The 16,762-nt window shown below is 40.6% G+C and overlaps 1 protein-coding gene across 3 annotated transcripts in view; it reads left to right on the top strand.

The window, feature by feature from the left end:
- NAA35 (N-alpha-acetyltransferase 35, NatC auxiliary subunit) overlaps positions 1–16,313 on the top strand; it is a 30,582-nt gene extending 14,269 nt beyond the window's left edge. For all 3 annotated transcript variants that reach the window (XM_054986587.1, XM_054986588.1, XM_054986589.1), the window contains exons 11-23: positions 643–757; positions 1,807–1,985; positions 3,625–3,684; positions 3,766–3,872; positions 4,467–4,533; positions 5,361–5,459; positions 6,170–6,348; positions 6,876–7,012; positions 8,215–8,282; positions 9,098–9,238; positions 10,445–10,567; positions 15,286–15,366; positions 15,990–16,313. In XM_054986587.1, coding sequence (XP_054842562.1) covers positions 643–757; positions 1,807–1,985; positions 3,625–3,684; positions 3,766–3,872; positions 4,467–4,533; positions 5,361–5,459; positions 6,170–6,348; positions 6,876–7,012; positions 8,215–8,282; positions 9,098–9,238; positions 10,445–10,567; positions 15,286–15,366; positions 15,990–16,049 — 1,416 coding nt within the window. In that variant the 3' untranslated portion in view covers positions 16,050–16,313. The remainder of the gene's footprint in view (positions 1–642; positions 758–1,806; positions 1,986–3,624; positions 3,685–3,765; positions 3,873–4,466; positions 4,534–5,360; positions 5,460–6,169; positions 6,349–6,875; positions 7,013–8,214; positions 8,283–9,097; positions 9,239–10,444; positions 10,568–15,285; positions 15,367–15,989) is intronic.
- Positions 16,314–16,762: the final 449 nt, after the last annotated feature.

Here is a 16,762-nt window from a genome sequence, read left to right as displayed (position 1 = left end):
ATTTTTCACACGTGACAACAATATAACATGATTGGTTTTAGATTTAGTTAATTATTCAGATTTACAATCACGTGACATTCTATCTGGCCAGAAGTGATGCTGTGTCCAACTGCAAGATAACCTGTATAAATCATTAGAAGATGACAGGAAAAGTTAAGCGAGCAGACTATCATTGGCCCATTCTAATAGCTAGAGAACCATTTATCTGCTACTGTTTGCTAGTTTTAATTGGCTGTCAAAGATGAAAAGAATATCTGTATGATTATACAACCTGTTAAAAAAACTACATTAAAGTTCATATAGAGTTCACTAGAATACATGTATATCACTAAGGTATAATATACTCTAATCCGTATTCCTGTTACAAGGCTTCCATACTTCAGTTAGTTGTTCCCCTCAAATATATACCTTTTTAGATTTCATATTTTTCTACAAACCTAGAGCTTCCTTCAAGTGTATAGAAAAATCTCTGTTAATCCCCGGTCCCCATGGTGGATATGTTGGTATACACTGTGGGGCCAGGTTCAGAGTTAAGTATATAGATATTAATGGAAAGAGTGCTAAAATTTCCTCTGTTCGTATTAAACTAATAGCTATTACTTGGTAAAATGCACTACAATTTTTAAAATTACTTTTTAACAGACCAGTGCAGTTGCAGAAGCTCAGAAACTGATGACTCAAGCAGCTGACTTGCTTTCTGCTATCCACAACTCATTGCATCATGGTATCCAGGCTCAGAATGACACAACAAAAGGGGGTAAGAAATTTTGTTCAGAAGAGTTCTCTTCTTCCCTTTTCTGTTCTTTTAAAATAAAAATTCCTGTATCACTCTGTGGGCTGTTGTTATGCTTATCTATTTTATTTTTTTTACTTCATTTATACTTTGCCTTTCTTCCCTGTGGGAACCCAGCTTGGCTTACATTATTCTCCTTTAGTCTATTTTATCTTCACAAAAACCATGAAGGTTAGGCTGAGAGTGTTTTACTAGCCAAATGTTATCCAGCTAACTTCCATGGCAAAGTAGGGATTCCAACCTGGGTCTCTCAAAGTCTGGTCTATCACTCTACCCACTACACCACAGTGGCTCTCGTATGAAAGAAACTTACTGAAAGCCTCAGAGATTGGTTGCCTGGTCTCTCCCGCAACCAGTGCAGGAAAGGATACTTGGTTTCACATTGCACTGACTGTGGAAGTGCCTCCACACTTTGTACATGGCTTATTCTTTAAGAATCGGCCTGTTTGGGCCAAAATTGGCCTTCCATGAAGCACAGGAGCACTCTTGCAGCCAGCTGTTAACATCAGTTCCAGAGGTGACATCATTGTGCCAGCTAAGAGCACATGCAGCACCACCCATTGGCCCGCCACTGGCAGGCACTTGACAAGCTTATTGAGGAATAAAACTGCTCCCTTAAGTAAAAACACCTTACACTGTTAAACACTACCATTATTATACAAAAATATTAATCACTTGCTTTATATTTCATAACTTTCTCCCCTGGATTTCTTCTGCCTCTCTACTGTGTGCAAAAAAGGTTTCCTATAAATGAAGATTGGGACTTTGCATATTATCCCATTTCTGCTTCCTTGTTGTCTTGTTTCATAGTTCACACAAGCATAGTGTACTTGAATTGTGGCAACCTTACTTAATTCAATGGAGTTTTATTTTCTAACAGTTTGAAATGGCTTAACAGGCCTTGCCTTGCTTTTTAGCCTAATTAAGTTAATGAATTAAAATCTCCCCCCGGCAAAATAACTAGCTTGTGACTTGGCTGTTAACAAAGTTTAATACAGAGAATTTTTTTTTAGATCATCCTATTATGATGGGGTTTGAGCCTCTTGTTAATCAGAGATTGCTTCCTCCAACTTTTCCTCGCTATGCAAAAATTATTAAAAGGGAAGAAATGGTCAACTATTTTTCAAAGCTTATAGACCGAATAAAAACTGTATGTGAAGTTGTCAATTTAACTAATTTGCATTGCATTCTGGTAAGTGTCTACCCTTGTTACTTGTTTTTATTCATATGAGTAAAAGAGCTTGTTACGAAAACAGTGGTATTGTGCATGTGTGCATAAGTCTTCATAGATTTTTTTGCCCTTGTTTCTCTTCTGCTTCATGATTATTTCGGAAACAAGGAGAGACAATGTACTATTTATACATTATCATTGGAGTGAGTGATTTCTGCAGTGGCTTATACCATACTTTCCTGGAAACATCTAAACCAGCATTATTTGATAGGGCTGGTCGATACAGTCTGTTCCCTAGTCCCAGGGAAGCTTGTGTTGATATAAGTAATAACACCCCATATGCCCAGTTGGCATGGTTTCTATTTACTACCTGGAAGGGGATCTCGCATCACAGTGGTAATATATAAATCAGACTTTAGACTCTCCTTTGTGGTGGTAAACTATATTGGTACTAACTGAACTTTAGAAACTGGATTTCTCCCAACATGTAATCCTTCTCTGCAGTTGCTGGTTAATTTGACCTCACAAATACAGTGCTGTTTAGAGAGGGGTATAAACTAAATTACTGTTACTGAAGTAAAGCATTAGTCTTGTGCTGAGCTGAAGCAGATAAAATTCTGTGTTTATTTAACTCTGTGATCTCATAAACCAACTCTTTTAGAACCCAAACATGATATATATTCTCAGGTAGGAAAAACAACTTTGTTGAAGGTTGATGAGCTTCTTTATCGATAAAGGCCTTAAAAATTAAATGTAATTATGGTGGCTTTATGAAGATTACAATTTTACTAGTGGCATGCCTACCCTATAGTAGAGAATGTGTTTGAAATGTGGTTATTTAAAGCGAGCTGTAATTTGGTGGGTGTTTCCCAGCCTCGACTTCCTTGTCTAGCTGGATTAACTCTGACTTAGTTTTACATTGGCACCTGCTTCCTCTTCTCAGTCTCAGCTCAGGCATCTTCAGCTTTCCACTTGCCACTTCTGTTATGTTCTGTTATAATAACCTGTTTCTGTGCAGTATTAGCAAGACATTCCACATATGAATGTTACAAAAATGTAGCATAGAGAGTGCTATACTCTGTGTTGTTCAGAGATTGTTAGCTTCTGTATGCCTGGAACTTTGCATACTGTATTGATATTTTTACCCATATCTTTCCCTTTTTTGATTCAGTTGTATTTCTAGACAGTGCTGGATATTGCTCACTTCTATAAGCCCAGAGCTTTAAAGCCTGGCAGTCTTTGGGTTTTTTTCTGTAGCTGGAGCAGTATTGATTGCTAAGCATGCAAATTATTCTGAGACAAGTGGTGGGTTGGTGAAATGGTTGCAGATGTATCAGTGGCAGTGATGGCCTACTTGAAGCAAGGAGAAACTATGATATTCCCTTATACAGTTCCTAAGGATTAGGGATCTCAAGTGAAAGACTGCTGGTTCTCCAAACTATCTCTTCCTCTAAGCTTTCTGAAAGAACCACCGCTTCTCCCATCAACAAATTCATTCAACAAGAAAAGGCAAAGTGACTGATTCATAGGCATGGGCTATTATAAAATACTTACATAAATCAGATTTGGGTTCTTATATAGTCAAGATTCTGTTTAATGTGTCTGCTTCTTCATGCATAGTGTTAACTTTAGCTTTCTTTTCTTTTTATTTATATAATAGGATTTTTTCTGTGAATTTAGTGAACAATCACCTTGTGTTCTTTCAAGATCACTGTTACAGGCAAGTTGGAAATATATACTGGATATAGTTTTAAGTGTGTTTATAACTACATTTCAGTAACAAAACTAATATTTCTTGCAGACCACTTTTCTCGTGGATAACAAAAAGGTGTTCGGTACTCATCTCATGCAAGATATGGTAAAGGATGCCCTGAGATCTTTTGTTAGTCCTCCAGTCCTTTCACCTAAGTGAGTATTACAGTGTATGTTTGGTATTTTGTATAAAAGATCTCTAAATACTTAAAACACATTGTCATTTAATTCCAGTGTCCACTGTTCTTTCTCTGTGTCCATTGTTCCTTCCAGATTAGGATAGCAGAAAATTGTTCATGATTTTCCAAATTACAAAGGAGATTGATACATTCTTGGTACATAAATGTTGGCAAGCCACTTTTTTTTTATGTCCAAGTACCTGTTAAGTATAGAAGCTGACATCTTCTTCCATGCCAGAAAAGTTAAGCATGACTTCAGTTATGCTTAAGTGATGCCAGCATTTCAAGACAGACACAAGCCAGGAGAATTTAGAATGTAAATTTCCTAGAAGTACTGTACTTATATCCTAAAGTGCCTGCTAGTAGCTATTTCCACATTTAGGGTCTCCCTGTCTTTTATGCTGTCATAAGAAATAGATATACAGTAAATCTCTTGCGCTGATTTTTCCAGTGGCTTTCTTCAAATGTTGGTGGAACAGCTCCATGATTCCAAATCAGACTCTTCTCTTCAGAACATTGCAGGTCCCTTGATTTTTTTAAATTTACAATAATTTTCTTTATTCTCTCATAGGTGTTGTCTGTATAACAACCATCAGGCTAAGGACTACATTGACTCCTTTGTCACACATTGTGTTCGAGTGAGTGTTGATGGTACTGCTTTATTTTAGGTGATTGATATCCTGCCTTTCTTCCCTTTTTATTCTTAAAATGGGATACTCCAGAGTTACACCTGTCTGCAGATCAGTTCCTCTTACCTAGAAACTCATTCCTGAATGCCAGGTCTGTAGAAGTGTGTGGTCACTATGAAGTGAGGGAAATACTATGCACGTGACCAGAGTGTTCTGTTTACCTGCATTCGGACAAGGGATTCTTGGCTCAAATTTATGTCTTCTCAACTCTGTAGAGTGATAGTGCTTGAATGTTATGGCCTCTCTGCAATGAAGAGGCTGTGAGCCTGCCTGAACAGTATTCCTCTTTTAGCCTTAATCCCAGTTTTGGGGAGAAGTGAAGATAAGTGTTTGAGAGGGATTATGCACATGCTTAATGGCACACATTCTTTCATGTGGGCAAGTTGCCAAAGACTTTATAATTAATTACCGAAAAATAGTTAACATGCCAAGTGTCAACACTTTTTTTTTACATGTCTCCCACCTACTCCTGAGCCAAGTTTCCCTCTACAAACAAAGTAGGAAATCAAAAATAGTATAAATCTCAATGAGATTTCTGCCCAGTGCTGTCACTCGTCATGGACTTCAAAGAAGAGAGGAAACAAAGTGAAGATACAGTGAGAGAAGGTTATGAAACAGAAGTGATGAAAAGGCCATGGGCTGGGCAGGCAAAGTCAGCTCACTTCTATTTCCCTGAAAGATAGATATTATAACCTATAATAAAAGTAAAGTTTGAGATCCAAAAATGAACTCCAGGTCTGAAAATTAATCAGTGTTCTCATTTTCAAATATTTCAGCCGTTCTGTAGTTTGATTCAGATACATGGACATAATAGAGCTCGTCAAAGAGATAAACTTGGCCACATTCTTGAAGAATTTGCTACTCTGCAGGATGAGGTAAGGTACCAGGCAGACAGAAGCCCGTTCTGTCCATTTCTTTTCCTAGCTTTTGTCCTTCTAGGCAAAGTGCCCAGGCAGCCCTTTCTCCAAAAAACCTGGGAACCTTTAGCAGGGTTTCTCATGGTCAGGCTGCGTGCTGTGGCTATTCCGGCTCATTCCCAGGGCTTCTCATCCCTGTCTGTGGGCTAATAGTTCCTTTTGCTTACCTTGCCCTTTCAGAAAGACTGTGCACTTAATAAGAATTCTCAGTATTTCATATTACACTCATGGGGACAATTATTTAACAAATATATAGTGCTGACAGAAGGACAAAGCCTGCCTGATGCAAAACAGGATGCTGAATATCGTGTGATGTTTTAGGCAAAATTAAAATAGTTTGGTCATATGATATTCCTTTGAACACTTCCATTCATCTCATTAAAAAAAACTATAACATGGTACATATTTGCTTCCAGCTTTGGATTAACAAAATGTGAATAGTGGTATAGATGCTGGCTTGGATCCTGCTGTTCTGTTCAGCTAGTGCAGTATAAGGGGCCTTCCCCTGATGCAGCAGAAGAGCCTCTTGTATTAGGGAGTTCCTCAATGGAAGAAAGCACCTCCACTAGCACAATGGACCCAGGGAATCCAGTCCACTTTGCTTATATTGTTTGCTAGCCTGCAAGTTTGATACTTGAGCTTAACTCTGCTCTGTTTTTTCTTCTTAGGCAGAGAAAGTAGATGCAGCACTTCACAGTATGCTACTGAAACAAGAACCCCAAAGGCAACATTTGGCTTGTTTAGGCACCTGGGTCCTTTATCATAACCTTCGCATCATGATACAGTATCTTCTGAGTGGGTTTGAACTGGAGCTGTATAGCATGCATGAGTATTACTACATATATTGGTAAGAGGAATAAAACATTTGGAAGCTGAAAGGATATACTTCCCAGAAAATTCTTGTTAATAAAACAGAGTGCTTTCCTCTTGCAGCATCACTTCCTACTAAAATCAGTAGTAAAATGGTGGCTTGTGCCAATCATGAAAACTCCAAAAATGGAGGTTTATATGTTCTTGGGGGACTCCCCAGGTGTGCCAAAAACATGACTTCCTAAATTAAAAAGCCTCCTCATTGTCTGATAAGGTTGAGCATGCTCATTGCTTTAAAATGTTGCAAGTCAGTTAAAAAGGAAGAAAATAGTTCAAGATCCTAAGAACTTACCATCCTGGAGGGGAAAGTTTCAGTCATTTATCTCCTTCATGCTCTGTAAGTCACAGGCTTGTCCATGTATATTTTGGGTGGCTATGTATACTGCACCAAATCTGTAACAGATCACCATAAGTTGCAAAAATATCTGTTGCTCGTAGAAAGAACTCAATATTTTTTTTTAAATCTGGAAGTTGGCCCTAAATGTAGTATTCTTTCTGTTGTAGGTATCTCTCTGAGTTTCTCTATGCCTGGTTGATGTCAACATTGAGTCGTGCCGATAGCTCTCAGATGGCTGAGGAAAGAATTGTGGAAGAGCAGCAGAAAGGCCGGAGTAATAAAAAAACAAAGAAAAAGAAAAAAGGTATAAGTACATGAAATATCCTAAGCATTGGTTTACCTTACCTAGACTCTCTTATTTCTGATAGAACACTGAACTGAAGTCTGGTCTACACAATACCACTTACATGTTCTATATGGTAGCATGATGTCTGGCAAGATGAGTGTGCATTGTCACAAGTATCAGTCTGCACTGTGTAGTGTAATTTAAAAAAAAAAAATCTCTCCAGTATAAAGTGCATCCTCTCCTCCCCTCTCTTGGAGCGCCCATATCCTATAAGTTATTGCAGTTTCTTAAAGGAAGTTGAAGAAGCCAATAATTGGAAAGGTGAGGCATAGGCTAGATATTCTTCATTCTTTCAGATAGTTTGAAATCAGAACTCCGTGATCAGCCAATTCTAAAAGCATCCTTTACTGGGAGTATAATATAGCCATTCTAATTGCCCCAGGTCGAAAAGTTCATGTGAAATCATTAGAGTTTTTGAGGTGGATCCCTGCGGGGACAACTTACCTGCTCACCATGCTGAATGCACTTGATAGCCCTTATAAACGAATATGTCACATGAAAATAGAAATGTCCCTGTGATGGTCATATCTAAACTAAACCTTAGTTTATTACTTGTATTCAGCTTCATTCAGCTACTTAAGATAGATAATGTTTGTGTTATATGTGTGTTATTCTGTCCCATGGGGCAACTTAACATTTGTTCTTGGAAAATAGGAGGAGTATTGTGTATGTGAGATCAAATGTCAAAACTAAATTGAATGTAATCTTTACTCTTTGCTAGTGTACATTGAATTTATCAATTAATTCTAGTTTTCCTGAATCACTAAATGTATTTTCCCAGTCAGCAGTAACTGCAGTATCTGGGGCTAAGTGATATAGATGCTGAGTCATAAAAGCTCAGACTTCCTTTTCTGTTGTTTACATCTGTATTACAATTTGGTGAAACCCTATAAGAACCAGTCTTTGTATTTTTTTTATTGTTTACTTTACAAAGCTCAATGTAATTTCTGTCCATTAGCATGTTAACTTGTGACTTGTAGTGAGCATTTGATTTGACAGTAGTATTGCTTTTACCTCCAGCCACAAGGCACTGTGCCACTTACAAGAGAGACTTTGAGATGTGAAAACTGTCTTATCAGTTAATTTACAATACTTTATTATATCCATGAAACTACTATAGTAACTTTATGATAAACCATTTTTATGTGTGAAATTTGCAGTCCGTCCTCTGAGCAGAGAGATCACCATGAGCCAAGCTTATCAAAACATGTGTGCTGGAATGTATAAGGTGATGTATTTATGTGGTTACGTAAAACATTTTTTTAAAATTTTAGATTTTTCAGTCTCAGAACTAAGCTAAGAAACCAGAATTGAGTTAATTATGCTATACTTAGAGCTGCTGCATACATAGTGCTGCTGATTTCTTAGCCATATGAATCCATTTCAGTTCTGAGTTAAGAGCAATTGGTTAGCTCCAATTGTGGTTAATGACAGTGCCAATATAATAACTAATTATGATTTGGATGTTGGAGGAAATGTGCAGTGCTGAAGAGCTGAAGCATGCAATTCTGTTCCCAACTGCTTCAAAAATTACCGGTATTATTTCTGCACAGGCCAGTAAAATAATAGTTTTCAGACTACTGGATTAGTATGTCAATTCAATAGAGCTGTTTTGAGTTAGTCAAACTTTTCATTTGCATTTAAAGATGTCAAGTGAAAGAGTTCATGCTTGTGTGCAGAGATGAGATAAAATATAATATTAAAGAAATGGAAATATGTGCTGAGAATTTTCAAAATTGCAAGTGTGTTTTCCATGTGTGTGTTCCAGAAGGATCTTTCCTTGCAGTTCTCTTGTTATCTTGAAGTTGTGTTGACAGTTATAGCGTAATTTGTCTCTGAGGTGACAGAATATTAAATACATATAGATCATAGTCCCTCTCAAGGCAATGCAGTGACAGATAAGTGGAATTTAGAGGTGTAAGATTTCATTGCATTTATTTTTAGTCTGGCGCTTTTCTTAGGCAGCTGTGTATGTGCTGTACTGTGTCAAGCAAATTTCTCATTGTGCTGGTTTCTCTTACGCTCTCCCCCTTTTTCCTGAAGACTATGATTGCTTTTGACATGGACGGCAAAGTGAGAAAACCAAAGTTTGAACTTGACAGTGAACAAGTACGGTATGAGCACAGGTTTGCGCCATTCAACAGTGTCATCACACCACCACCAGTACACTATTTACAATTCAAGGTGAACCACAGTAGTTTGTAGATGTTCACATATTACAAGAATGCTTTTTTAAACAGCTAAAATATTGCCCTTTTCCTTTCTACATGATGGACAATATTCCCAAATAGAATGTATTTCCCTCCCTTGAACTAGAGGCCCACAACAATTTACTTGGAACTCTCCATGCTCAATTGCCAAAGTGTATTGCTGACCTTCCCTGTTGACAGGGCCGGTGCCAGAGGTTCTGGCGCCCAAGGCGGCTGTGCGTGCTCTGCACGCGCACACACGCCACGGACTGCGTGATGACATCATCGCAGATGTCATCACGTGCCGCAGGGGGGCTGGGCAGCTCACAGAGCCCTGAGCACAGAAGCTTCAAGCTGCTGCTGGGGCGGCGCGCGGATGCTGCTCCGTGCGCCGCCCCAGCAACAGCTCACAGCTTCTGCGCCCAGCTGGGGCAGAGGAGCATGCAACGGAGCCAGCCAGCCCCGTGCCGCCGCCGCCACATGCCCCAGCTGAGCGCAGAAGCTGCGAGCCACTGCTGGGGCAGTGCGCGGAGGCTGCTCCGTGCGCCACCCCAGCAACAGCTCACGGCTTCTGCGACCGGCTGGGGTGGAGGAGCATGCAGCAGAGCTGGCGTGGCTGGCTGCAGCTGCTGCTGCAGCCAGCCAGCCAGCTCCGTGCTGCCACTGCCATGCACCCCAGCTGGGCGCACAAGCCGCGAGCCGCTGCTGGGGCGGCGCCCGGAGGCTGCGCCCGGCTGGGGTGTGTGGTGGCGGCGGCGGTGTCAACACAGAGCTGGCTGGCTGGCTGCAGCAGTAGCTGCAGCCCAGTCATGCCAGCTTCGCTGCGTGCGCCTCTGCCCCCGACACCCCCATCCGGCGCCCCTCCAATGCCCGCGTGCCCGAGGCCACCGCCCAATTGGCCTCCATGGGCACGCCGGCCCTGCCTGTTGATCTTCCTCCCTTGGAAAAGACATGAGTTTAACAGGAAAATGTAGAATTATTTTTAAGTTTCATAGAGAAGCAAAGTCCTGTTTTTTATATTGAGAACAAATAATTATTGTGTATTACCGTATTACAACTACACAGTATTCTGCTTTAACATGTAAAATCTGCGGTGCTAAAATATAACAATGTTCTACTTATTTAAGGAATTAGAACCATTGTAAAGAGGCTTTATTCTCTTTTTGGTAACTATTTTATGATACTGTTTTCTAATATTTAGGAAATGTCTGATCTAAACAAATACAGCCCACCTCCTCAGTCCTCTGATCTTTACATGGCAGCTAGCAAGCACTTCCAGCAAGCTAAAATGATACTGGAGAATATCCCCAATCCAGATTATGAGGTGAGAAACCTTTGAAACATGAGAATGAACTGTTGTTAGATGCATGAGCTCTCACTTAAACAATAGGAAAGTGTTTGTAATCGTTTCTGCTGAAATTTGCATAAGCTTTGTAACTGCAGACTTACTGCTTTTTCTGCTTATAGTTAGTATGGAGGAAGGGTCATGCAAATGTTTTCTAGTAAGTGCACCCAGTCCCCAAGTACCTGCACTCCACAGAGATGGATTGTTTTGACAGTTTTTGACAGGGATGGATTCTTCTACCTTTGAGTCTCTAGGTTGCCCTTGAGTTGCCAAATGGAGTGTAGGTGGACTTGATTTGGGTGGTTTTACAAAAAAATCTTTTTCTTCCACCCCTGCCTTTTTCTAGTTCCCAAAATATGTTATTACTGTTAGTATGACTAGCTTTGTTTTGGTCACACATTCTGTAGTGGGGTCCTTATCTGCAGAAAATCTCTCTGGGTGTTTAAACAGTAGCACCTCTTTTAAGTATATCAAGTAATTGTTTTGTTGCCACTGGTAGATTGCAAGATAACTGTATCTGTCTTTTGTTGACCTGTCCTTCAATGCTGGCACTCAGTTGTCTTCTCCTCTTGATCTTTTTTTTTCCTTTGTATGTTTCAATTTGTCCTCCTAAATTTTCCCTGAGACCCATTTGTTCCTTCTGCTTTAGGGGAATCAGCTGTACAGCAGTGGCTTACCTGCTGCCTCTACAACCTATTCTAGCACAGGGTCTACATTAAAAGATTATGAACTCTGCCAGTCCCTCAGTGTGAAAAGTGGCTATTTTGAGAGGAAAAATATTTTTGAAAATGACATGGGGCATATTGATTTAGCCACTTATTGTTGATGAACACCCTGACCTAGATAGCCCAGGCAAGCCCAGTCTTCTCAGATCTAGGAAGCTAAGCAAGGTCGGCTTGGGTTAGTAATTGGATGGGAGACCTCCCAAGAAGACTGGGGTTGCAAAGGCAGGCAATGGCAAACCACCTCTGTTAGTCTCTTGCCTTGAAAACCCCAGCAGGAGTCACCATAAGTCAGCTATGACTTGACAGCACTTTCCACCACCATTCTAGATGAAACAGGCATTTTACTTAACCAGAAACAGTGTTTTATAAGTACATATGCACAGTGGTTTCAGAATATTGGTTTCAAAATGGTTCGTAAACGTGGTGGTTTGAAAACAGGTATAGATTTTTAAATCACAGAGTTGGAAGGGACCATACAGACCTTCTAGTCCAACCCCCTGCCCAATGCAGGATGAGCCTAAAGCATCCCTGACCAATACTCATCCAGCCAGCGAAGGGTAACTCACCACCTCCCTAGGCAGCTGATTCCACCTTTGAACTACTCTGACCATGAAAAAGTTTTTCCTAATATCCAGCCGGTACCTTTCCGCATGTAATTTAAGCCCATTGCTTTGAGTTCTAGCCTCTGCTGCCAACTGGAACAGCTCCTTACCCTCCTCCAAATGACAGCCTTTCAAATATTTAAAGAGAGCAATCATGTCCCCCTTCAATCTCCTCTTCTCCAAACTAAACATTCCCAAGGTCCTCAGCCTTTCCTCGTAGGGCTCAGTCTCCAGACCCCTGATCTCTTCTGCGCCCTCTCAATTTTGTCCACATCCTTTTAAAAGTGAGGCCTCCAGAACTGCACACAGTACTCCAGGTGTGGCCTGACCAAGGCAGTATAGAGAGGGACTATGACCTCCTGCGATTTCGATGCAATGGCCCTTTTGATACAACCCAAGACTGAGTTTGTCTTTTTTGCCCCCGCATCACACTGACTGCTCATGTTTAGTTTACAGTCCACTCTTACCCCAAGACCTCTTTCACATACACTACTACCCAGAAGTGTATCCCCCATCTTGTATTCACATTTTGTGGCCCAGATGTAATACTATGCACTTATCTATGTTGAATTGCATCCTGTTCATAACCGCCTACTTCTCCAGAGCATTCAGGTCTTGTTGAATTTTAACTCTATCTTTCTGGGTGTTTGCCACTCCTCCCAATTTGGTATTATCAGCAAATTTAATGAGTAGCCCCTTTACCCCTTCATCCAGATCATTGAAAAAAATATTGAAAAGTATCGTGCCTAAAACCAAGCCCTGTGGCACCCAACTGGACACCTCCCTCCATTCTGATGAAAGGCATTGACCACCACTCTTTGGGTGCGGTCCTCTAACCAGTTCCCTATCCACCAAACTATCCTATAGTCCAGTCCGCAGTTTTCCAGTTTACCCATTAGAATGTCATGGGGAACCTTATCAAAAGCTTTACTGAAATCCAGGTAAATCACGTCGACAGAGTTCCCACAATCCAGTAAGCTCGTCATTCAATCAAAGAAGGAAAGCAAGTTGGTCTGACAAGATCTGTTGGGGACAAGACCATGTTGACTTCCCCAGATCATTAAGCAGTCCTTCAGATGCTTACAGATCGATCCCTTTAAAATCTGCTCTAGTATCTTCCCAGCAATAGAAGTCAGACTGACCGGCCTGTAGTTTCCTGGGTCATTCTTCTTCCCTTTCTTAAAGACTGGGATAACATTCGCTCTTCTCCAATCTTGTGGCACATCCCCAGTCCTCGAGGAGGCCTTGAAAATGATGGACAGAGGCTCTGCAAGTTCTTTAGAAAGTTCTTTGAGCACTCTTGGGTACCAGCATCTGGCCCAGGGGATTTGTATTTGTCCAGTGCAGCCAGGTGCCTCTCCACCACTTCTCCGTCAATGTCAACTAGCCACCCAGATGTCATGTCTACTACCATCTCCAGATGGGCTGAAGTTCTTCAGGGAGAAAACAGAGGCAAAAAAGTCGTTAAGCCTGTCTGCTTTTTCTGTCCTCCATCAGTTTCCCCTTCCACTCCCAACAGTGGTCCAATTGTCTCTTTTACCTTATGTTTGCTTCTCACATATCTGTAGAAGTTTTTCTTGTTGTAGCAAGCCCCCCTGGCCAGACCCAGTTTGGCTTCTCTAATGGCTGATCTGCAGTACCTAGTAACCCTTATAGGGTCTGTCCTTCTCTCCATTTTCTGAACATTTCCTTTTTCTCCATTAGCTTATTCTGGAGCTCTCTGTTCATCCCCATCGGTTTCTTGGAGCCCTTACCATGTTTCCGTCTTGCTGGAATCGTGAGGGCTTGAGCTTGCAAAAGCTCATGTTTGAGAAGAGCGCACCCTTCACTCACTCCTTTCCCTTCCAGCACACTCCCCCATGGAATGACTCTCATCAAGCCTCTGAGTTCATAGAAGTCGGCCCTACGAAAATCTAACCTACGAGTCTGGCTACGAATTTCCTTGACCCCCCACAGCAACTGGAATTCAAGGAGGACATGGTCACTTCCCCCTAAGGTCCCCACCACCTTTACCTTATCTACAAATTCTTCCCTGTTTAATATCAAGTCTAGTATGGCCGAGCCCCTTGTAGCTTCCTCCACCATTTGAAAAAGGAAGTTATCGGCCAGGCAGGTCAGGAAGTTGCATGATTCTTGTCCCTTTGCTGAGCTTGTCTACCAGCACACACCAGGGAAGTTGAAGTCACCCATAATTATAAGGTTCTGATGTCTGGATACTCTACCAATCTGTTCAAGGAGGGCAGCATCCATTTCCTCTCCCTGGTCAGGCGGTCTGTAGCAGACTCCCAACAATACCCTTTGTCCTCCCTCCCCTTATTTCCACCCATATACTTTCCACTGGGTCGTCAACCATATTCTCCAGAACGTCCTGACAATCAAGCCCCTCTCCTCACATACAATGCCACTCTGCCCCCTCTTCTACCCTTCTGTTTTTTCTTGAACAACTCGTACCCATCCATTACCACATTCCAGTCATGGGAATCATCCCACCTAGTCTCAGTAATTCCAACTATATTGTAGCCCTCTGATTGCAAGAGAAGCTCAAGCTCTTCCTTCTTATTACCCATACTTCGGGCATTGGTATATAGGCATTTGTAGCCTTGTACCTTTGTTTGATCTGCCCTACCCAGGTGGGCCCCCGCTGTTATCACTTCTTCATTGAAATCCCCATGTCGATCGTCCCCTTCCCCTTGCGGCATCAGTTTAAAGCTCTCCAGGTTCTTTCCAAACATTTTCTTCCCTGACTTTGAGAGGTGAAGCCCATCATGTGCTAGAAGGCCTTCTCCTGTGGTCCCCAAACCCAAAGCGCTCCTGCTGGCACCACCACCTCAGCCAACATGTTTATACACAGACCATCACAAGGACCAATCTTCCCCACAATTGCCACTTATGCTAAAAATATTCGTGAAAGAGAAAAACATGGAATTCTGATTTCCCAAAAGTTCATTTGCCACAGACTAATTTCATCCACAAAGATACTTCTCTCTGCACTTCCCTCACAGAATGACTCTGTCACCATACAGCAAAAGACAGATTGAACCTGACTATAGCTTGCAGTTCACTCAGCTCTCTAGGGTACAGCTACCCTCCAATTACAGCATGCATTACTCACCCATCCAGCCCACTCCTTTACTTCAGAGGTCTGCATTTTAAACCACAGCAACATACATTCCTAACCTTATTAACAGAAACAATACACAAACTATTTACATGGCAAAGCATTACTATGTATAAAATACTTTTGTTTATAAATGATACGTAAAGAATGCAAGCATAACTTGAAGAAAGCTTTAACTGTTGTTGATCTCTCAAGATATTTAGTAACATTTTCTATCTAAAAATTATGTGACATTTAAATATTTTTGTTTAGGTCAATCGAATTCTTAAAGTTGCTAAACCCAATATTGTGGTGATGAAGTTGCTGGCAGGAGGTCATAAAAAGGAGTCTAAAGTAAGCAAATCATAATTAAACTGTTTTTTGAAAACATAGTGAAACATATAGATGAAGTGGTGTATATTCTACCATTCCCCTCAGTAACATTTGAAAACTTCCTTCAGCCCAAGTAGCCTTCCTTTGATGCAAGTGACATGTGACATTCCAATTTTCTATTCCAAATACTGATTTGTGTTCATGACAAAACCAACATACTTCATTCTGCAGTAACAGTGCACATATTTTTTTGGTATCGAAAGGTTATCTCCATGTAAGTAAATAAATGCCTTTTGGAGAAAGACACAATTGGAATCTGCTAAGTCCTAGTCTGTAGTTCTGATAGGACTAGAAATGAAAATTTTCTGCCTCTGATAGAATTTGATGCTGCATCTAACCGTAATGCCAGTGTTCTGAGAATGCTGATGGAGCAGATCTGAATTTAGCATAGATCTTGCTTCCTGCGATGTGAGCTAATTTTTAGCCTTGTTGCCATTTATATTTAGGATGTGGTTTTGCTTTATTCTTCATACTTTTTTTTAAACAATGTATTCTGTAATTCCAGCTGGCTCTTTTAAGATTATCTACAGCCCCAAAGTCATTTATATATATATAATTATATAAATTATTTTTTTTCCTTTTAGGTTCCTCCAGAATTTGACTTCTCCCCTCACAGATACTTCCCAGTAGTGAAGCTTGTTTGAAAGGAGAGTAAATGTTCTGTAACTTGTGCAACCCAGAGCTTCCTCTGGTATGCTTTTTTATATACTGTGCTCAAAAAGGACGTGGTGCTTTTGGACAAAAGTACGGTTGTGTCTTGAATTACTGTACTCTGAGTTCTTTACATGGTCTGAATGACCACCAGTTTTAAAGTGTCTTGTACAAAGTTCTTCTGCTTGAAATTGTTTTATCAACTACATTGTTGAAGCATTGTGCATTGATTTTATTACAGACTTATCTATAAATAATTTTATGAATTGTATGGAATTTTTGTAAACATTTCATAACACACTTGACAGCATAGTGTGCTAAAGCTGGGGGGGGGTAACATTTTGACAGCCAAAAACAGAGCTGAACTCTAAACACAACAAATCCTGAAATATTCTGATGTGCTGCATGTTTTTATTATACTGAATTTGGTCAACTTAAAGGTCTAATATTTTCCCCTTCTCAGCTTTGTGAGGTATTATGTTTTAGAGGGGTTGTGACCAGAATCAGCTTACACCAAAAAGGAGGTTGAGCTTTCTTTATTCTAGTTTTAGCCACTGTTGATGCTTAACACAGGAACCAAAAAGTTCTCATTTTAAAGCCTGCTTTATACAAGTATAAATGTTTCTTAAAGAGGAGTATAGTTGGGGTATTTTCTTTTAAATAGGGATATGGCTATGCAAGTAGAGAATCTCAGACCTTGTTAGCC

Source organism: Eublepharis macularius, chromosome 8, assembly GCF_028583425.1.
Source record: "Eublepharis macularius isolate TG4126 chromosome 8, MPM_Emac_v1.0, whole genome shotgun sequence".
In the NCBI taxonomy this organism is placed as follows: Eukaryota; Metazoa; Chordata; class Lepidosauria; order Squamata; family Eublepharidae; genus Eublepharis; species Eublepharis macularius.
This window is presented reverse-complemented; position numbering and strand designations above follow the sequence as displayed.